This window comes from Podarcis vaucheri, assembly GCF_965113315.1.
Source record: "Podarcis vaucheri genome assembly, chromosome: 17".
Classification (NCBI taxonomy): domain Eukaryota; kingdom Metazoa; phylum Chordata; class Lepidosauria; order Squamata; family Lacertidae; genus Podarcis; species Podarcis vaucheri.
In genome coordinates this window covers 33,324,417-33,347,339 of record NC_138755.1, presented here as the reverse complement: position 1 = coordinate 33,347,339, position 22,923 = coordinate 33,324,417, and the positions used below count along the sequence as shown (strand labels likewise).

At 46.4% G+C, this 22,923-nt stretch overlaps 1 protein-coding gene across 3 annotated transcripts in view; it reads right to left on the bottom strand.

Moving 5' to 3' along the window:
* Positions 1-4,726: 4,726 nt before the first annotated feature.
* The window catches only part of ZYX (zyxin), a 35,362-nt gene continuing 17,165 nt past the window's right edge, over positions 4,727-22,923 (bottom strand). For 2 of the 3 annotated variants that reach the window (XM_082204875.1, XM_082204873.1), the window contains exons 3-10: positions 19,973-20,160; positions 12,623-12,721; positions 11,018-11,530; positions 9,368-9,518; positions 8,651-8,820; positions 6,201-6,379; positions 5,947-6,067; positions 4,727-5,850 (exon numbers count right to left, since the gene is read on the bottom strand). In XM_082204875.1, coding sequence (XP_082061001.1) covers positions 5,740-5,850; positions 5,947-6,067; positions 6,201-6,379; positions 8,651-8,820; positions 9,368-9,518; positions 11,018-11,530; positions 12,623-12,721; positions 19,973-20,160 — 1,532 coding nt within the window. In that variant the 3' untranslated portion in view covers positions 4,727-5,739. The remainder of the gene's footprint in view (positions 5,851-5,946; positions 6,068-6,200; positions 6,380-8,650; positions 8,821-9,367; positions 9,519-11,017; positions 11,531-12,622; positions 12,722-19,972; positions 20,161-22,923) is intronic. The other variant, XM_082204874.1, reaches the window with a different exon arrangement.

The window sequence follows — 22,923 nt, the reverse complement described above, 5'->3', positions numbered from 1 at the left end:
AAGCGCAGAGCCCTGTACCTTTTCCCCCATCCAGCCAAGACATGACACAACAGCCCCTAGGCAAGGAAGAACTGGTAAAAAGGAGTCAAAATATATTTAAAATAAAGGCACTGTTACCATTTATATGCAAAGCACCAGTTATGTGCAGGGTGTGAGAGAGATGTTAAGAGCATAAAGAACCTGACATAGACACCTGCTCTGTACTTACTCAGAAGTAAGTCACACAGTGTCCTGAAGGTTGAAGCCCTAAATTAGTGAGGACAGTATTTCCTCAGCCAGATGGGCGGGGTATAAATAATAAATTATTATTATTATTAATGTAGTTCAGAAGCCAATGACCAGTTCCAGCTGCAAAGAAGAAATTTAAAGCACAGTTGAAGCAGTAGCCTTGTAGGGTACGTAAGATAAGAAGGGAATTTAACAAAGCAGTAACCAGACTGTGTAACTGCCATACCTATAGGATCAAACTCTATAAAGTCATATTAGGATAGCTATTCTCTATGCATCCAAGGAAAAACAAGAGAAAGGGGTAGAGGAGGGGTAATACTATCTACTAGCGAATGATTTCCGGTTGAATGTAGATAATTGTTTACCAAACAGGAACTTACTGAACTGAACATATAGCACATTTTTCACTCTATAAGACGCACCAGACCACAAGACGCACCTAGTTTTTGGAGGAGGAAAATAAGAAAAAAAAAATATTCTGAATCTCAGAAGCCAGAACAGCAAGAGGGATCACTGCGCAGTGAAAGCAGCAATCCCTCTTGCTGTTCTGGCTTCTGTGATAGCTGCACAGCCTGCATTCGCTCCATAAGACACACACACATTTCCCCTTACTTTTTAGGAGGGAAAAAGTGAGTCTTATAGAGCAAAAAATACGGTAAGCTGCAGCATCTTCCTACAATGTGGCTGAAAACTGAGTCACATTCCTCCTCTCCCAGCCTTCTGATCAGGTCCAAAATGGCACGTTCCTCAGAATTGCATGCCCACTGAATTAGTTTTAGCAAGGGTAGTACATAAAGGACTATAGTTCTATCACTTTAGAAATGCAAGCCATCCCAATATGGTACTGTAGCTTTTCAGTAGGCACTCTTACTAACTGGGCACTAATCTGGCAAGGAGTGGCAAGGTCCATGCCCCACGGGCACTCCAATGTCCATTGTTTGAATCCTGAAATGCATTCACTGCTTTTTAAGATGTGGTACTAATCAAGCTGCAAGACGTTTGCTCTTACGCAGCAGCCTAAGGGTACCATTTTGTACTACAGAACTGGTTTCTCATCACCTTGTCCATAAACATTATGCCTTACACTGTTGGACCTACAGAAAAATGAGCTTTCCACCTATTGAACTCCTCCACAAGTCTGTGAACTTTGAACACTAGGAGCAACTCTGGGCCAGGCAAGTTTGGGACATTTTTGATATATTGATGTCAATTAAGAAATATTGCAGAAACCAGATCTGCCCAATTTAACAAACCCAGGGCAGTTGAACTAGAAAGGTCTTATTGAAACAGTGCGTCTACCCACCACCACTTACAGCTTAGGGACTCTTATCAAAAGCTTCTGCTGGACTAATGGGGTCAACCTGAAACAAGTGCCACCCATCAGTACAAAAACTATTGTTATGCATGTTTACCATCTGCATAACTCTTCCAAAACTACATCTACTAACAGGACTCCAAGCAAATGTATGAAAAAGCCTACAGGGATCAGGCCTAGAGATATTTCCTTCTCAAAAGATAGTGTCAGAGAGCAAAGTTCAGCTGGTTAAGTGTTAGCAGCATTAGGCCTCCCACTCAGCAGATGGCTTCTGCTACCAGTTCCCTTCCCAGCCTCCAAAACAAGAAACTTGTCCTTCAATAGGAACATTCATTTCCTCCAAGCTACCATATTTTATTGGCCGTATGGTTTCTTTTCTTGTAACCTTCAGAGTTATCTATGCTGAAGGACTCCAGATTAAGCAGAGGTATAATAAGCTGCCCAAAGAATGGGAGGACCACGGAAGAAACCTCCATCTCAAAGCAAAGTTGGAAAAGCCTGGTGGTGTGAGTCAAGGAGTCTTAAAGAGCTGGGTGGGGTGGGGAGAGTAATCTCACCCCTGCAGAGAGCTGTCTCCCACAGCAGCCTTCAGTCGGGACACAGGCTCAGTGCATCAAAGTCAAGTTATCTGAAGGGTCTCTCCAGCTCCCAAGACGCAGGCAGCAACGAAACAAAGAGATCAAGGGGCTGCTGAACGAAACTGAACTTCACCTGAACAAACAAGCTAAACACTGTGCAAACATTTGCCAGGCTCCTCCACTTTGGACTTTTGCTATTTGTGTTAGATGTCAAGTGCATGCAGAAGGTGGTGCGTGGCTTTGGGCTAGAGCACAGTCTTTTAACTCTTAAACTTCTTGTACCCAGATCCAGTACCAAAGACAGAATACATCGCCTTACAAGGAGGGCTGTGTGTGCTTGGATGTGTATCTTGAATTCAACAGATGCCCTCAAACATGCAAAATATGCCTACAGAGTGCAAAGTTTGGCTTTTTTTGAGTTTCTGAGCCTGCACATTAATCTGGCATCAACTTCAGGAGATTTAGAAACCTGCTTTTCTTTTAAAATCAACTGGGTCCTCACAGAAAGCGAAATTCTGCAAGCTGTGTGTTTTCTGCACGTGTGGCGAAAAAAAATTCCAGGGGGAATAAACATTGCCCTGACTAAAATCAGTGCTACACTAGAGTCCACAGTTTAACAACAAATACTATTACAGGATTCTTAAAGCCTCTATGGAGAAGGCAAGCAAATGTAGTCCTAGGTCAGCAGCGGAAACAGCCTTTTTTAAAAACAAAAACAAGAGCCACTGGTGAGCTACTCTGCACTGCTGGAGTTCTGCTTTGTAGGGTCATGCATGTTATAGCCCTCATCCAAACAAGAATACTTAACCCCCCAATTTTTAAAGAATTTGTAAATGGGCGATATCAGACTATAGCATACTCAGTCACTCAAGTCCTTTGATTTTAAAGTATCAACTCAGAGTCATTTTCCGAGTACATCTACAAAAATCAGCATAATTTACATTTCTATTGATGAAAATCCATCTAGTTCAAACCCCCTGCAATGCAGAAATCTTGCCCAATGTAGAGTTCAAATTCATGACCCAGGAGCAGGAGTCTCAAACTCTACCAACTGAGCTATCCTGGAACCCAAGGCATTGCTTTATTTAAAAGGTAATGACATTTTCCACCTTCCTTATCTTTAAGCCCATGACTATTCAGTCTGTATTCAACCGGTGTCCAGACATTATTACCAATAGTAGTTTGGTGTTTACCTTCCCTCTCTCAGAACAGGGAGTGGCCCTGGGATTGCAGTCCTAGCCCCATGTGCCACTCGGCAAAGCTAACCTGCTTTTCTAGCCCAGCAATGCTTCGTAGGGCTAGACGTGGACGTCAATCACAGCGGCAGAAAATCCTGATAGGTGGCAAATGTTAGTAGCAAGCAACGAAGAAGCAAGAGCGGAAGCAGCGAACCAGACTCCCAAATCCAAAACCATTTAAGCTTCTGACAAGTTGGGGGCAGGGAACAGTTTTACAGTGGTCCCTCGGGTTAAGAACTTAATTCGTTCCGGAGGTCCGTTCTTAACCTGGAACTGTTCTTAACCTGAAGCACTACTTTAGATAATGGGGCCTCTTGCTGCTGCCGTGCCGCCGGAGAACGATTTCTGTTCTCATCCTGAAGCAAAGTTCTTAACCTGAGGTACTATTTCTGGGTTAGCGGAGTCTGTAACCTGAGGCATCTGTAAACCTGAAGCATCTGTAAGCTGAGGTACCACTGTATTACTCAATGAGAGTAGGGGGTGAGATGCAGCTGAAATCCACAAAATGACGACTTCTTTTGAAGACGAAGGGGAAAGTGCAAGTGGGTTAGAGCAAAAAAAAGAAAAGAATGTACAGTGGTACCTCGGGTTACATACGCTTCAGGTTACATACACTTCAGGTTACAGACTCCGCTAACCCAGAAATATTACCTCGGGTTCAGAACTTTGCTTCAGGGTGAGAACAGAAATCGTGCTCCAGCAGCGCGGCAGCAGCAGGAGGCCCCATTAGCTAAAGTGGTGCTTCAGGTTAAGAACAGTTTCAGGTTAAGAACGGACCTCCGGAACGAATTAAGTACTTAACCCAAGGTACCACTGTATAGACAGGAAACACCACTGAGAACACTGCCAACAAACTGAGGAAGAGCAGTAGCAGGAGAAAAGCTTAGCAAGAGGCAGCAATTTTCTCCCTGCCAAACAATGCATCTAATTGGATACCGAGGCCAAAAAAAAAACCAGGAAAAGATTGCAGAGCTCCAGAAGCACCTCTCCAAACAGAAAGAATGGAGAGTAAAATGGAAAAAGAAGTCACTGTAAAGAAGGGTTGAGTGGTGCGTGTTGGGGCAAAAAAAAATCTTCACATATACTATTGAGTTGAACTGGAAGTGACAAGACCAGGAATGAGATCTTGGGGTCATGGTAGATAGTTTGATGAAGATGTCAACCCAGTGTGCAGTGGCTGTGAAAAGGCAAGATCCATGCTTGGAATCATTAGGAAAGAAAATCAGAGAACCGTAGAATTGGAAGGGACCTTGAGAGTCATCTAGTCCATCCCCCTGAAATGAGATGGATGGAGAATGGATTCACTGCTGGGTAGTTTAGCAATGATCTCGCTCTGACCCACCCCAGCCACACACACACCAGAGAGGTTGAAGTTATAATGGGGGGGAACCCAACACAAATTTTATTAATGCAAACAGTGGCTGGGACAGACAATATTGAAGATGCTTGTTCAGTCCAGCCTAGGGATTGAGGCTCTGTTCCATTGACTGTGCCAAAAAACACATACCAGCAAAGTCACTTACAGCAACCCCCGCGGAGAAGGGTGGGAGTGTGGCCCTGGCAGGGACTTAGAAGGCACCCATCACATGTAGGCTGCAAATGAAGAGACTCTGATGAGGGTGCCTTTCTCAGCATCAATTCGGGACCATTCCCGGTCACACCACACTCCCAGTTCGACCAAGCATGTTGTAAACAGAGAAGTAGTCCTTTGGATAGTTTGCTATGCAGAAGTTGCTAGGCCAAAGCACCAGAGAGGTAAAAAATAACTGGGGCCACCGTAACTCTGGGGACTGGGGGGTGGGGGGAACTGGTCCATAAACTCCTTGCTGGCAAGGAGAACCATTCAGGCACACAAGTCCAGTACAGAAGAAGGAGATTCGTTTATATCATCATCCTGTAGAGCGAAGACTCTGTCCATTGCCAAAAGTAAGGGTTTAAAAAAATAGTCCCATTAGTTGGGTCGTGTTCCATACCTGAACAGAGGACAGCATTTTGCAGGGTCGGGGGACGTAGCAGGTTGGAAGGATCCAGACTTTTCCTCTAAGATTACTTTATTATTTAGTAAGTAAAAGGACTGCAGGGCTTATAGCAATTCCACGTCACTTTCTGCAGTGTCTAGAATAATATACTGTGGCCAGACTAGGCGAGGAGTTAAGGAACACCCAGTCTTGGAAGGGGCAGGTTAAAAAGAAAAAGAAAACACAGTGGGAAGAGCCCTTGGGTGGAAAGAGATATTGCCAGACAGACTCTTTCTAAGTAAAAATGCATTGTGGGTTTTGAGGGGAGGGGGAGAAGAATGACCAGAAACAGCACAGAGGAAATTCAGGCCCACTGACTGAGCTGGGGAAGGACATCAAGGGCGTATCCTGATCCAAGGTCCTTAGACCGCAGCTTTGGCCCGTGTGGTGTGACATTTTCTACACAGAACGTGCCCATCCAGGGGAAAACATCCATTGTCATCTGCTTCGATGGAAAGGGGCTTCCCACAATCCTGAAAAAGGGAGGAAGAAAAGGAGAATCAATGCCACTGAGGCGGCAGAGATGTCAAGGAGGGACTGGCGGGAAGGGGAGAAGGGAATTGGCTCACCTCACAGCGGTAACATTTCATGTGGAAGTTCTTCTCCAGGGCTACCACGCGGACGGTCTCATCCTTTCCGGGCTCTGGCATGATGGGCTCAGCACACACAGAGCAGCGCGGGGCATATTTTCTGCAAGCACGTAAGAGGCGGTATGAGGACTTGAACTTTCGGTTTCAACCGAAAGTTGCCCCGGTCAAGTCACAAAGATCCCAGGTGAAGTGGGAGGAAGATGGCGCAGGAAATGAATAAGGAGGTCACCCACCTGTGATAGTCGTCCACGCAATGTGGCTGGTTGGCTTTGTCCACAATGAAGGAGGCTCCCTCGAGGGCTTTGTGGCACACCACACAGGTGAAGCACTGGGGGTGGTAGGAATTGCCCGTGGCTCGCAGCATCCTGTCTGTGATCGTTTGCTTGCACACACAACACTTCTCCAGGGTGCCCTGAAGAACAAAAACAGGGTCAGAAATGAAGGAGGCCTGCCCTCCAGAAAGGGAACCATTTGTGGAGACCTGTCAGAGGGAGAGATTATAGGGTGCACTCAAACCCTGAGCTGTGGGGCACAGGCTGCCTCATGAACGTTCCCTACTTTAAGGTGTGACACTGACAAATGTACAGAACAGATATCCATGTATGGGGAAATGATCCATAATGAATTGGGGGGGAATGTTTTAATGTACCTACATTCCCCAAAAAAACCCAGAGTCTTTTCTGTTGGGGATAATTCAGACTGAAATTCCCAGGTGTCAAAAAAGGTTATTTAGGTATGCTTACTACTGCGGCCTGTGTTTTGTTAGCCAAAAATGGAAAACGAGTGAGGTCCCAACTAAAGAATAAGGCAAACTTAAGTTGACAGAATATGCACAACTTGCAGGCTTAACGTACAGAATAAGAGAACAAGAAGAATATAGGTTTAAAGAGGTTTGGAAAACGTTTACTGAATATATGGGAAGTAATTGTGTACTTCCGGGACGCGGGTGGCGCTGTGGGCTAAAGCCTCAGCGCCTAGGGCTTGCCGATCGAAAGGTCGGCGGTTCGAATCCCCGCGGCGGGGTGCGCTCCCGCTGCTCGGTCCCAGCGCCTGCCAACCTAGCAGTTCGAAAGCACCCCCGGGGGCAAGTAGATAAATAGGTACCGCTTACCAGCGGGAAGGTAAACGGCGTTCCGTGTGCGGCTCTGGCTCGCCAGAGCAGCGTTGTCACGCTGGCCACGTGACCCGGAAGTGTCTCCGGACAGCGCTGGCCCCCGGCCAATAAATGTGAGATGGGCGCACAAACCCCAGAGTCTGGCAAGACTGGCCCGTTTGGGCAGGGGTACCTTTACCTTTACCTTTAATTGTGTACAGCTGAAAATGCTGGCAGCGTTAAGATAAATTCAACAGTGTAAGTAAGTTTTGATGGATGCAATAATGGAATACTGATTGGTAACGTTAACCGTGGAAAGAGAAGAAGGGAAGTCACTGATATCTTAAGGATGTAAATGGGAGAAAACAGGCAAATTTAAACAATTCTCATCCAACCTCCCCACCTCCCAAAACAATTCAAAGCATAACGTCTCTCCAGCATCGCATACTCAAGATCTCTTTTGACACCCATCAATTGCCCTTTAACAAGATTAACCATGATTGGGCAGCTTAGCAAACAAGAAATCTGTGAAGAAGGCAGCCTTAATCAAATTTTACACCAGCCATGAACTGGGTGTCTTCAGAAGCTGCTGCCCGAGGCAGAGAGCATGACAAGTGTGAGGACACTGGAGGTGGGGACTTGCTTGCATGCATAAGCCCCCGCCCACACTTTGAGCTTCTGTGTGTTCAGGCAAATGCCTGGTCACACCCACAGTGTACAAGCACACGATGGTATGATTGCGATGCCACCAAAAGAGACTGTTGAAGCCAGTTCAGATGTAACTTTTGTGGCACGGAGCCATTGTTGCGTGGCACAGGTCCACATTGGGTTGACCTTGTAATGCAGACAAAGACTCCACCGTGAGCTTGGCAACTTCACCGCCCTGGGATCTTTGGATAAAGGGTGGTTTATATAAAGTGAACAAATAATAATGATGATTTATTCCCACACTAGGAGACTGGAATCAAGGGGTTGCGGTGTTCAAAAACACTGGCATCTCAAGATGAATTGACCCCACCTTGACCACCCAACCCAACAAATGGACCAATATCTGAGGTCTTTGAACACGCCAAGAATGGCTGTTTTTAATAAAAGTTGCTTCCTTTCATAATGAACTTCTGAATGGTTTCTTCTGAACAATGTCAGTACAGGAAACTTTTTCGTTCGGGAAACTAGCCCAAATATTGAAATTCCGACCAGACGAATTAAAAGAGAAGAAAGATGAAGAACTCTAGCTGGTTGCCGAAGCAAGATGTGGCGGCCATTTTAAGACATTCCAAAATTCGCTTGGGGAAAACAACCCCTCTGCTGCTGAGGTAACGCCAGAGCATGGCTCCTTCCAAAATGCCCCGACGATTGTGATTGGCCACCCTGCGTAGGAGCCAACTCCTAGGGGCTGAGGTCTCTTCGGACCCCCCAGAAACAAAGTATTTGCTCCCCCCCCCGCAAACATTGATAGGCAGTACCACTGAAATGGTGTGCGTGCACCGTGACTTGTGATTGATTAGGTGGGGCGGAGCTTACCTGTGTCCCGCCCCCTCCATATTTTATTCAAGAATTTGCCCCTCTGCCCCTCTGAATTTCACTCACCGCATAGCACTCCTCGCAGAAGGGCTTTTCGTCCACGTTGTAGAACTGCTGTCCTTGCAGCTGCTTCTCACACTTGAAGCAGGTGAAGCATTCCACATGGAAGAGCTTGTCTAGGGCGCGGACAGCCGGCTGCGTCCGCGACAGGGCTTTGTGGCACAGGCCACACAACTCTGCAGCGGCAGGGAGAAGGGGGAGAGAAAAGAGGAGCGTGAGAGGCTGCTGGCAGGTCAGGATGGTGTAGTGGTTAAGAGCGGTAGTCTCGTAATCTGGGGAACCGGGTTCGCTCCTCCACATGCAGCTGCTGGGTGACCTTGGGCCAGTCACACTTCTCTGAAGTCTCTCAGCCCCACTCACCTCACAGAGTGTTTGTTGTGGGGGAGGAAGGGAAAGGAGACTGTTAGCCGCTTTGAGACTCCTTAAAGGGAGTGAAAGGCGGGATATCAAGTCCAAACTCTTCTTCTTCATACGTATCTACGCCTCCAGGCAAGAAAGGGGACACAGCTACCATCTCCATAAGAAGAAGATGGTAGTATTCAGCGGCAGGGAGCTGAGTGGAGGGAAACATGTCAGCCCACCCCCAACCCTCTGTGTGTCTGGTTGCTGATGAAGGCACCGTAGCAGAGAGAAAGGGGTGTATGTGGCAACAGTAGACCGGAATCCCATTCACTCTCCATCACCGGCACATGCAAAATATTTTTAAAATGTGCACACACACACCAGAATTGGAGGCCTCTGCATGTGGAGGTTGGTCCATGTCCTTCATGAGCTTCTGGGTCAACATCTCCAGCTCCTCAACCTCTTTCATGGTCAGGACAGAGTTGCCCCTGGGAGGGTCTGATCCAGTGTTTGCAAAGGGCGCCGGGTTACGCTGGAGAAAGAAATCAAGCGTCACTGAGACCAGAACGTCCCTCCTGCTAGCCTCTCAGATGCCACATATTCTAGGGAACAGATACACGCTCAAGATCACTTAGTATGGCCAAGCCACCCTTTAACATTGTTCTGCAATGCAGATATTCCTCTGCCTGTCCACACACATTTTTCCCCTCATTATCCAGCCTGTACCCTTCCTTCTCCCTGCTGAGACGCCACCTTGCAGCTCACTCAGGTGACAAGATTTTGAAAAGTTTCCTTTTCCTGTATTGATGAAGGAACTTCCTTTTGAGGAACTTCTGTCCTCCATTTGCTTTGCAATGGTTTTGTTGGCTGGAAAGATTCAACAGACACAGTTTTACCTCTGGGTTTGTTTGTTTTTAAATTCCTTCTTCCATAAAACCAGTGGGAGAAAAAAGTACATGTGCCCGGTGCTCTTTTGCAACTGCCCTCAATAGCACGGGCTTAGTTGTTAAGCTGGCAGAAGGGAAATCTCTCTTACCAATACAAGAACAGAGGAAGAGAAAAATGTAGCTTCATCCTTCTGGGAGCCCAAAGACCCACAAATCTTACTGAGGCCTCTCTTTTAAAATGGCCGCTAGGAACTACAGCAACAGATGGGGCAATCCAGCCAGATTTGATTTATTGCTGACTGGTATAGCTCAGTCGGCAGAACATGAGACTCTCAATCTTAGGGTTCGAGCCCCACATTCGGCAAAAGATCTAGATCATGGGTAGGCAAACTAAGGCCCGGGGGCCGCAACCGGCCCAATCACCTTCTAAATCTGGCCCACGGACGGTCCGGGAATCTGTGTGTTTTTACATGAGTAGAATATGTCCTTTTATTTAAAATGCATCTCTAGGTTATTTGTGGGGCCTGCCTGGAGTTTTTACATGAGTAGGATGTGTGCTTTTATTTAAAACGCATCTCTGGGTTATTTGTGGGGCATAGGAATTCGTTCATTTTTATTTTTTCCCCCAAAATATAGTCCAGCCCCTGACAAGGTCTGAGGGACAGTGGACCGGCCCCCTGCTGAAAAAGTTTGCTGACCCCTGATCTAGATGACTCATGTGGTCCCTTCCAACTCTATAATTCTACCATGGTACTTTGGGTTACATATGCTTCAGGTTACATTCGCTTCAAGTTACAGACTCCGCTAACCCAGAAGCAGTACCTCAGGTTAAGAACTTTGCTTCAGGATGAGAACAGAAATTGTGCTCCGGCGGCGCGGCAGCAGCAGGAGGCTCCATTGGCTAAAGTGGTGCTTCAGGTTAAGAACAGTTTCAGGTTAAGAACGGGCTTCCGGAACGAATTAAGTCCCGAGGTACCACTGTACTCTATTCTATTCTATTCTATTCTATTCTATTCTATTCTATTCTATTCTATTCTATTCTATTCTAAATTTGCCTATATATAAATCCGGAATGAAAAGTCCATCCAGCTTAGCACACTTCCCTTGTTTCTCCACCCCAAGTTGAGATTTATTCCCCACTCACCACGTCTCGCGGGGCAGGCGGTTGTCCAACGGGACGTGGCTTCTCCTGAACCTGGGGCTTTTCTCGCTGTTGTGCATAGGTGAAAGCAGGCGGCTGTGGCCTCGGGGCTGGCCCTGCGCCAGAAGCGGGTGGGAAGCGAGGCTGCGGAGGGGCAGCGGCCGCCTGGCGTGGGAAGCCGGACGGGATCCCTGCAGCTGCTTTGGGTACAAATCTGGGGGCCACGGCAACGGGGGGTGGAGTGTATTTGGGGGCTGACGGAGCTGGAGGAGGAGGAGGAGGAGCCGGCGGTCCTGGAAGCTGTGTCGATGGCGACTCTCTACTCTGCTTCACCCACGGTGGAGGAACAGAAGCCGCTTCTCTCGGCGCTTTGGGGGCGTAGCCTGCACTGGGGCTGGAGGCAGCGTTGGAAGGGAAGGAAACAGGAGCTGAAACATCCTTGGGTGGAGCAATGGTTTCTGGGGAAGCTTTGTGTCCAGAAGCCAGGCCTACGTGAGACATGGAACCTGGAGATACCTGCAGAAATAAATATGGTTATCAAAGGGGAGAAGAGGCCAACATCGTAGCATCCAAACCAGACCCATCTTGGTCCAATCTGCTCTCGGTGTGGAGAAGAGGAACAGAGAGGAGTACAGGAAAGAGGGGGTTGTTGCAGCCAGACATTTGTCCACACGCCTGCACCCCAGAGCATGGCAAAATCCTCCTTATCCCTTGGCAAGCAGTTGCCATTAATTTGATTTTAATTTGATTTAATTAATTTTATAATGAATGTTTTAGAATGTTGAACTATTTTGATTGTTGTTAGCCGCCCTGAGCCCAGCTTCGGCTGGGGAGGGCGGGATATAAATAAAATTTATTATTATTATTATTATTATTATTATTATTATTATTATTATTATACAGAGGCTTGGCTACTCCAGGGTGAGAAAGCTCACCGGAGAGTAACTTGTCCAGAGACCAGCTTTGTCCTTAACAAAAGCAGGTTTTGGATTGCAAATCCAAGCATAGTGAGCCTGGCTCCATCCTCTGTCTCTCCTGGAGAAATCATCACTGGTCCCCAGCACTCACTGAGGGGGTCAACCTATCACTTGTGGCTGCTAGTGGGGGCTCGCCTGACCAAGTGCTCTGTTTTTTAAAAAAGATAAAAAAGTTCTCTTCATGCAGAAAGCTAGCATGTCAGGCAAAAGGGCCCTACAGTGGCATTGAGCTAGGTTTTACTCAAAGATGACCCACTGAAGTGAATGAACATGACAAAGTTAGGTCTGTTAATTTCAGTGGGTTTATTCCTCCGAGTGAAACTTAGCTGAATATCATTCAAGTCTTCTTAACATGCTAATGTTTTAAAATATAGATATACCCAGGGCTTTTTTTCATCCAGAATTCACCAGAACTCAATTCTTGTCAATTGCCATTCTAAGAGAACAAGGGAGGTGTTCATGGTGAGTTCTGGCACCTCTTTTTTTTAGAAAAATAGCAAGAACTTTTTGCATGGGGAAGGGGCTCTTCGGTCCTTGGCGCCGTCAGCTGTACCCTGAAGTGACCAGGCACAGGCTGGCCCCCTCAGTGAGAACGAGGCCTTGGACAGGCTACCCTGTTATTGCAGCTCACCCGCGGTTTGAAGGGGTCATTCTTCTCCATGTCATCCAGCATTGAGGACAGAGTATCAATCTCCAAATCAATGCTGCTCATCTTTCCACGGGCCTGCCCCTTCCGCCACGGAGAAGAAAGGAAGTTACATGTTAGAGAGGGTTACCAAGCCCGTCCTGAAGGCTGTCAGTCAACAACAGCCTTTCACATCCGTTGGTTAGTGCACTTAGAAGGAGAGCAACATGTCGGAAGGCCACAGAGCAAAGGGCAGGTACTTTGAATTGTGGGAGAATCTCGGCTGCTGTGGTTTGCATTTTCAAAAAGGGGGCTTCAAGCTGCCAGGATGCACTTTGAGATAGAAAAGCTATTCGCCTTTCCCCCCCCCCCTTATTTTTGAAAGATTGCAAGGCTGAAAATGAATTGTGAATATTGTCAGCTGCGGCTAAAATTGACTCACGCCATAGCACAGCAGCAAAAAAACATTGCTGTGCACTAGCTAGCCAGATGGTGGAGATGTCAGGCACTTATCCTGGCACCCAAGCATCTTCACTTGGTCGCAAGTGGCAAAATGTCAGGTGCAAAATGCGCCTAGCGCCTGGCTAATTTCGAACACTGCTCAGAAGTGTATGAGCAACGCCTGGTGAAATCTCAGAAGCCAGATGATTGGCTTAAGATGTATCGCCACTGCTCAGCGCATGCAAAACATAAACCTTTGCTCCTCCCCGAGCCACTGAATCAGAAATGTGCAACACAGTGAAGTATAATATATATATATATATATATATATATATATATATATATATATATGCAGGTTTTGGTGTCTTCGGGTGTCTTCCCGTGTAAGAGTCGGGGTGTCTGTGCGACGTTTCGACGAGGTCTCACTCGTCATCTTCAGGCTGGTGCTTTCGGCTTCTTGTTACTGGAACAGAGCAGAGTCTGGTGTTTGAGTTCCTATAAATACTGTTGAGGGGTGTGGTGTATAGCCTCCAACGTTCTGGGCAGAGAGGAAGTTCCTAGATTAGTGTGCCTTTTCTTCTTTTGTTCCTTAATTACTTGAGGGATATCTTGGGTGATTTCATGAGTGATATTCTGAATACCACTGGGTGGGTCATTAAGTGTAGATTAGTTGCTAACGCTTTCGTGTCTTGACCTCTTGAGCTTGTGAAGAGTTTTTCTGAGAAGATGGCTGTGCTGCATTTAGTTGTGCTCTGGCTTGGCTTCGTGTATAGGGGCGAGCTGTGGTTTTGTGCCTTGTGCCAGCCAGATCTGTGTAGGGATTGCAGGGGGGTGCAGCATCCGGAGGTGCCACTATAGTTTGGCTACTGGATGGAGTCTGTAATATGTCTGTGGAGAGGGTCTGGGTCTGGGTTTGGGTCTGGTGTGGTTGATTGGTGACGGCGTTCTGTGTGCCTCTGGTTCTGGTGTCGGTTTTTGTGGGGAGGGCTAATTTCCAGATGTCTGGCAGGCGGGACGTGTCGTCACGCTTGTTCATGTTGTGAGGGTGTTTCTCTATCTCGATGGCTTCCATGATTATTCTCTTGTGGTGATGTTCCATGTTAAAGAGCAATTTGGAATCTGCAAAATTAATTTCGTGTCCTGTTTCTTTCATGTGTTGGAAAAGAGAGGAAGTTTTTTCTTCTTTTTTGACGGCATTCTTGTGTTCTGCGATACGTGCATTTATTCGTCTGTTTGTTTGTCCAATGTACGTGGCTGGGCAGACTTTGCAGGGTATTTCATAGACCCCTTGGTTTTCCAGCTGGATTTTGTCTTTTGGGTTTCTGAGGATATTGGCTATTTTTTGGTTGGTGCAGAAGGCTGTTTTGATATTGTGTTTATGGAGGATTTTGCTGATTTTGTCTGTAGTGCCCTTGATATAAGGAAGGAGGGCCATGCCATTGTTTTCTTCTGTGTCTCGGTTTTTGGGGGGTGTTTCTTTTTGGATTAGCTTCGTAACCCTGTTTTTCTGGTATCCATTGGCGATTAACACATTTGAGAGATTCTGTAACTCAGTTGTCAAGTGGTCTTTGTCAGCCAGGCGTTTGGTTCTGGAGATGAGAGTCTTGGCTACGGAGTTTATTTGTGCAGGGTGGTGGTGTGATTGTGCATGTAAGTAGCGGTTGGTGTGTGTTTTTTTCCGGTAGATAGTGTGTCCTAGGGAGCCATCAGGTTTTTTGTAGATTAGGACGTCAAGAAAGGGGAGTTGGTTGTTGTCTTCTATTTCCATAGTGAATTGTATTTTGGGGTGTAGGCTGTTGAGATGTGTGAGGAAGCTATCTAGTTTTTCTTTCCCGTGTGGCCAAATTACAAAGGTGTCGTCAACATATCTGAGCCAAAGTTTGGGTTTGTGTTCTGACTTGTCTAAAGCATTGGTTTCAAAGTGTTCCATGTACAAATTTGCGATGACCGGTGAGAGGGGTGATCCCATAGGTGCTCCTTCTATCTGTTTGTATCTTTGTCCATTGTGGATGAAGTACGTGTTGGTTAGGCAGTGGTTGGTCAGGTCCAGGATGTATTTGGGGGGGTTGTATTTGTTTTGAATGGCTGTCAAGGCTTCATTAATGGGCACTTGAGTGAAGAGAGATACAACATCGAAGCTCACAAGTAGGTCATCGGGATGTAGGTATTGTTTCTTTATTGTTTCTATGAACTGGAAGGAGTTAGTAACGTGTGAAGCGATGGATTCTGCATAGGGCTGAAGTTGCTTAGCGAGAAATTTAGCGAGATTTTGTAGAGGTGAGCCTATGGAGCTGACTATTGGTCTGAGTGGTGTTCCTTCTTTGTGTATCTTGGGGAGACCGTAGAGTTTGGGGCATCTGGATGATTTTTCTCTGGGGATGATTCTTAGTTGGATTTCTTCACTGATAGGAGAGGCTTTTATTTTGGATTTGGTGGTTTTTTCCAGATAGGTGGTGGGATCTGTTTTTATAGGTTGGTAGGTAGGGTCTTGGAGTAGATTTGATAGTTTTGCTTGGTAGTCCGATGTGTTCATCACAACAGTGGCGTTGCCTTTGTCTGCTGGGAGAATGATTATGTTGTTGTCTTTCCTCAGGTTGGTGAGTGCTTTCTGTTCTTCTTTGTGTAAATTGCTTCTGGGTGGTTTGCTGGAGCAGAGGATGTTGGTGACTTCAAGTCTGATTTTATTGGCTTCATCTGGGTCGATTTTGGTCAGGCTAGCTTCGACTCCGCATATGATGTTTTCCGTGGGGATGCGTCTCGGGGCGACTGCAAAGTTGAAACCTTTGGAGAGTACTTTGGTTTCAGTTGGGGTGAGGATCCTGTCTGATATGTTATGTACTGTTTGTTTCATGGGTTGTTGTGGAGGGTGGCTGGGCTTCTGGCGTTTCTCTAGTTTGTAGAGTTTGTTGGTGTGTCTGTCTGTCTTATGTGAGGTCTCAGTTTCAGCTCTCCAGACGGCTAGTTGTTTGCATTTGTCCCAGAGTGCAGGGTGGATTTTGTTACATAGTTTGAGGTGAAGAGTGAGCAGATCTTTGTTGGTTTGGTTTAGTAGGTATCTTTTCTTATGTATTTCGTTTCTGATTAGGGATAGTTCAGTTCGTTTCAGGATCCTTTCGGTAGCTGGGGTTTTAGAGTGGAATTTAAGTTGGAAGCATGTGGGAGTTAAGTTGTTGTCTCGGCAGTTGCGTAGGAACAGGAGATCACATAAGATGGTGGCTCTTCGGATTTCTAGTTTCTCGTAGGTTCTTGTCAGCTGGAAGGTTTCCTCCCCGTAGAGGTGAGATATTCGTCGAAACGTCGCACAGACACCCCGACTCTTACACGGGAAGACACCCGAAGACACCAAAACCTGCATTCCTGTACCCGCGAAAATCTACGAAAGCATATATATATATATATATATATATATATATATATATATATATGCTTTCGTAGATTTTCACGGGTACAAGAATGCAGGTTTTGGTGTCTTCGGGTGTCTTCCCGTGTAAGAGTCGGGGTGTCTGTGCGACGTTTCGACGAGGTCTCACTCGTCATCTTCAGGCTGGTGCTTTCGGCTTCTTGTTACTGGAACAGAGCAGAATCTGGTGTTTGAGTTCCTATAAATACTGTTGAGGGGTGTGGTGTATAGCCTCCAACGTTCTGGGCAGAGAGGAAGTTCCTAGATTAGTGTGCCTTTTCTTCTTTTGTTCCTTAATTACTTGAGGGATATCTTGAGTGATTTCATGAGTGATATTCTGAATACCACTGGGTGGGTCATTAAGTGTAGATTAGTTGCTAAAGCTTTCGTGTCTTGACCTCTTGAGCTTGTGAAGAGTTTTTCTGAGAAGATGGCTGTGCTGCATTTAGTTGTGCTCTGGCTTGGCTTCGTGTATAGGGGCTACTTACATGCACAATCACACCACCACCCTACACAAATAAACTCCGTAGCCAAGACTCTCATCTCCAGAACCAAACGCCTGGCTGACAAAGACCACTTGACAACTGAGTTACAGAATCTCTCAAATGTGTTAATCGCCAATGGATACCAGAAAAACAGGGTTACGAAGCTAATCCAAAAAGAAACACCCCCCAAAAACCAAGACACAGAAGAAAACAATGGCATGGCCCTCCTTCCTTATATCAAGGGCACTACAGACAAAATCAGCAAAATCCTCCATAAACACAATATCAAAACAGCCTTCTGCACCAACCAAAAAATAGCCAATATCCTCAGAAACCCAAAAGACAAAATCCAGTTGGAAAACCAAGGGGTCTATGAAATACCCTGCAAAGTCTGCCCAGCCACGTACATTGGACAAACAAACAGACGAATAAATGCACGTATCGCAGAACACAAGAATGCCGTCAAAAAAGAAGAAAAAACTTCCTCTCTTTTCCAACACATGAAAGAAACAGGACACGAAATTAATTTTGCAGATTCCAAATTGCTCTTTAACATGGAACATCACCACAAGAGAATAATCATGGAAGCCATCGAGATAGAGAAACACCCTCACAACATGAACAAGCGTGACGACACGTCCCGCCTGCCAGACATCTGGAAATTAGCCCTCCCCACAAAAACCGACACCAGAACCAGAGGCACACAGAACGCCGTCACCAATCAACCACACCAGACCCAAACCCAGACCCTCTCCACAGACATATTACAGACTCCATCCAGTAGCCAAACTATAGTGGCACCTCCGGATGCTGCACCCCCCTGCAATCCCTACACAGATCTGGCTGGCACAAGGCACAAAACCACAGCTCGCCCCTATACACGAAGCCAAGCCAGAGCACAACTAAATGCAGCACAGCCATCTTCTCAGAAAAACTCTTCACAAGCTCAAGAGGTCAAGACACGAAAGCTTTAGCAACTAATCTACACTTAATGACCCACCCAGTGGTATTCAGAATATCACTCATGAAATCACTCAAGATATCCCTCAAGTAATTAAGGAACAAAAGAAGAAAAGGCACACTAATCTAGGAACTTCCTCTCTGCCCAGAACGTTGGAGGCTATACACCACACCCCTCAACAGTATTTATAGGAACTCAAACACCAGATTCTGCTCTGTTCCAGTAACAAGAAGCCGAAAGCACCAGCCTGAAGATGACGAGTGAGACCTCGTCGAAACGTCGCACAGACACCCCGACTCTTACACGGGAAGACACCCGAAGACACCAAAACCTGCATATATATATATATATATATATATTGCAGCATATATTGCAGAATTATGTTCCAAGGAAGAACCATAGCTCAGTGTGCTTAGGAGGTAAAGAGTCCCAGGTTAAATTCCTAGCATCTCCAGGAAATTCCAGGGAGATCATCCCTGTCTAAAGCCCTGGGAGATGCTGCCAACAATGCTGAGTCAGATAAGCCAGTCACAGAATTGTGGATTTGGGACCCACAAGGGTCATCCAGTCCAATCCCCTGCAATGCAGGAATCTCAACATCCATGACTGATGGCCATCCAACCTCTGATTTGAACTAGACCAGTTTTGTATAAGGCAGCTCCCTAGGTTCCCATTTCAGTTCATTTCACTTTTAATTTGTACACCGCCTTTCTATGTTACTATAAACAAGGCGGTTAACCAGCTGAAGAAACAACTAAACAGTCAGCAAGATCACACACACACAATCTGATCTAATACAAAGAAGTCACAATAACTTCAAAATAAACAACTTAAATCAAATAAAGCAATATTCAACAATCCATTGGAATATAATCGTAAACAGTAAAATGAAATATCAGCAGATAAGAATTAAGCAGTTTACATTTACCAATTACAATAAAGAATAACGAAACTATAATCCATAAAAATAGCGGCAAGTCACAATGCATAAAATACCACAAAACATGCAAAACCATGCAAAAGGATCCAATTGAGAAACAAGGACAAACAACTTATAAAACAATTTCCTGAAAATATCCCTTAACCCCTCTTCAAGCATATACCCATTTTTCTGGTGTGCAACATCATTTCATTTGTATGGCTTACTTACAGTGGTACCTCGGTTCTCAAACTTAATCCGTTCCAGGAGTCCGTTCGATGCCTGAAAACCAAGGTGCGGCTTCCGATTGGCTGCAGGAGCTTCCTGCACTCAATCGGAAGCCACGGAAGCCACATCGGACGTTTGGCTTCCGAAAAATGTTCACAAGCCGGAACACTTACTTCCAGGTTTACGGCGTTTGGGAGCCGATTTGTTCGACAACTAAGCTGTTCAAGAGCCAAGGTAGCACTCTATTTCCCCATCTCTTGGTGCGGAGTTTTAATCTAATGAAGAATGTGCAGGACGCCTACAATCCTGGGGAAGGTCAGAGGGAGGCGGCAGTTTTCTCATCACCATCCCATTCTTGGGACCACCTGATCGCTTGCTTATCATGCAGTCTAGACCACACCTCAGCACCGCTATGGGCCACACATCCAAACATCATGGGAACAGGAGAACAGGACTTGGTTGAGAGGGCTGGGATTTTGTTGGTGGGGGGCAGAACCAACGTGATTGGTCAGTTAGTTAAGTACAGTGGTACCTCGGAAGTCGAACGGAATCCATTCCGAAAGTCCATTCGACTTCCAAAATGTTTGGAAACCAAGGCGCGGCTTGGAACCAAGGAAGTTCCTGCAGCCAATCAGAAGCCACGGAAGACGTTTGGGTTCCAAAGAAGGTTCGCAAACTGGAACATTCACTTCCAGGTTTGCGGCATTTGGGAGCCAAAACATTTGACCCACAAGGCGTTCAGGATCCAAGGTAAGACTGTATTTCTATTGTTTCACTTGATCAGGGGGAGGGCAGCTGTCTGCCCCAGCTATGCCCATGCAGAAGAACTATGGCAAAACAGGTCTTTCCCAATAAACCTTCCACTCCCCCCAACCACCGCCATTTGCCCACCTTGACAGCATTAACCTATATGAATACTCACCTGGGGGGCAGGTAGCCCACTCAAAGCCACAGGTTCCTCCTCCAGCATTGGCGGAGGAGGCGAAGGGAAGACGTCTTCTGGCGCTGGGGGAAACGGTTCCTCGAATGGGGGAGGCGGGGGTGGGAAGGCGCTGTTTGAGGAGACAACCATCTCTTCCCCAGGAGGGGGAGGCGGAGGGGGTGGAAGTTCTGCAGGGAACAACAAACGGGCATGTATTATTATTATTATTATTATTATTATTATTATTATTATTATTATTGTCACAGCGCCCCTTGAACACACCCTGTTAAAACAGCATTTGAAATTCTCCAGCCGCCTTTTGCAACTGGCTATCGGCCACTTGTGACCAAGTGAAGATGCCCAGGTGTCAGGATAGCGCCCGACGTCTCCACCATCTGGAGGCACATGCCTAGGGAATCCTTGGATCTGAACTGTTTTCACTAATTATTATTATTATTATTTATTTTTTTATACTCCGCCCATCTGGCTGGGCTTCCCCAGCCACTCTGGGTGGCTTCCAACAAAATATTAAAATACAGTAATGCATCAAACATTAAAAGCTTCCCTAAACAGGGCTGCCTTCAGATGTCTTCTAAAAATCTGGTAGTTGTTGTTCTCCTTGACATCTGGTGGGAGGGCGTTCCACAGGGCGGGTGCCACTACCGAGAAGGCCCTCTGCCTGGTTCCCTGTAACTTGGCTTCTCGCAGTGAGGGAACCGCCAGAAGGCCCTCGGCGCTGGACCTCAGGGTCCGGGCAGAACGATGGGGGTGGAGACGCTCCTTCAGATATACTGGACCGAGGCCGTTTAGGGCTTTAAAGGTCAACACATCTTGTAGAATTTTATCTGTTATATCAGGCATCCCCAAACTCAGCCCTCCAGCTGTTTTGGGACTACAACTCCCATCACCCCTAGCTAACAGGACCAGTGGCCAGGGATGATGGGAATTGTAGTCCCAAAACAGCTGGAAGGCCGAGTTTGGGGGGTGCCTGTGTTATATTTTTATCTGCACAATTAGGATGAATTTCAAGGAACCCAAAAGTCATAAAGTATTGGAAAAACACGACTTTCGAGCCGTCTGGCCCAAAAATGGTAACTAGGCATACCTAGTCTGAAATCTGAAAGAGGAAACCAAGCCACACACTCAAGAACGAGAAGCCAGCAGCACATCCTTGCAAATGCAACAATTTGCTGACTGTGCCAGCAGCACAAAACAAGACCTGCTGCATTCCTCTATCATCCTGGGAGGAAGTGGTGGGGGGAAACCTCAGCATTTGGCCTTTGGGGACAAATACTGACCCCTGCCTACTCTCAGAGGATTACAGCCAGATTGCAGCCAGGGTAGCCAGAGGGGAGGCACTCTATCCTTGTAAGAATCTGTGCCGCAACAGCAACAACAGATCCCCGCTGCTCTCTCCCACTCTCCCTCATCATGCAAAACCAAAAAACAACAATGTTAACATAGCATATTCAGAGTGTTCATATACAGTGGTACCTCGAGTTACAGACACTTCAGGTTACAGACGCTGCAGGTTACAGACTCCGCTAACCCAGAAATAGTGCTTCAGGTTAAGAACTTTGCTTCAGGATGAGAACAATAATTGTGTTCTGGCGGCGCAACAGCAGCAGGAGGCCCCATTAGCTAAAGTGGTGCTTCAGGTTAAGAACAGTTTCAGGTTTAAGAACAGACCTCCAGAACGAATTAAGTACTTAACCCAAGGTACCACTGTACATTGTTTCAGAAATCCTTTCAGGAACTCTGTAAAGCATTAATTCCTATATTGCGGGTGAAATGCAAAGAGAACGTTGGTTTGCCTATAGCAGGCATCCTCAAACTCGGCCCTCTGGATGTTTTGGGACTACAATTCCCATCATCCCTGACCACTGGTCCTGTTAGCTAGGGATGATGGGAGTTGTAGTCCCAAAACATCTGGAGGGCCGAGTTTGGGGATGCCTGGCCTATAGGCTACCTATCAAGTTTGTGACTGAGGCCAAGTTTAACCCCAGAGCTTCCTGGCTCACACCTCTAGGCCACTAAACTACACCAACTCTCATGTTTCCCTGACTTTTTTTTTTGCTGGGGAGAAAATGGCATGACAAGAGTTAACCTCAGGCTGACCAAGCAGCACCTATGAGTTCATCCTTGGGCAAAGAAGTGTGAGACACAGTGTGTGTGTGTGTGTGTGTGTGTGTGTGTGTGTGTGTGTGTGTGAATACATACACTTGGACCTACTATGGCAGTTGCAGGGGGGATATTTTTTTAAAAGGCATTTTAGGCCCGGCTCCCAGACAGGGTGTTAAAATTCCTACTGTTAGAAAAAGCTGATTAGCAGCTGATGTAATTTCAAGCCTTATTCTACAACACACTGGAATACAGCACAGCAGCATTTCTGCCGTTCCATCGTATCTTTTAAAAATATTTCCTTTCACCTCGCGGAACATTTTTGTTATCGGAGGCAATAAATTAAGAGGGGGGAAAAAAACAGAGCTCTCTTCATCTAGTTAGAAGATACTTAAGCTACCTTCTGCTTCTGTCGTGCCCATGTGGCTTAGATGGTTTTGCACCTGGCACTATTAACCTGATTGGCATCATCTGTGGCACGGCCACTGGTTGCATGCTGTGTTCTGGAGCCCTTGCGTGGAATGATCCATGAAGGAGTTATCCCATGCAAGATCGGTGCAAAGTTGCAGAACAGAGTTTCAGGGGGACAGAAACAACCAACTGGAAACCCCCAACAATTAATTGCCGGGAGTAGCGCTGGGCGATATCTGGATTTCAACACTGCAATATATCACCAGCTAAACATCCTGATATGCCAATCTATCAGGATGTCTGAAATAAGGATGGAGTTACGCAGAGGCATTGGCTGGCTTCAGTTTTTCCTGCATTGTGGTTGTTGCATAGCACACACACACACACACACACATCATGATTCACAATATATTGCCAGG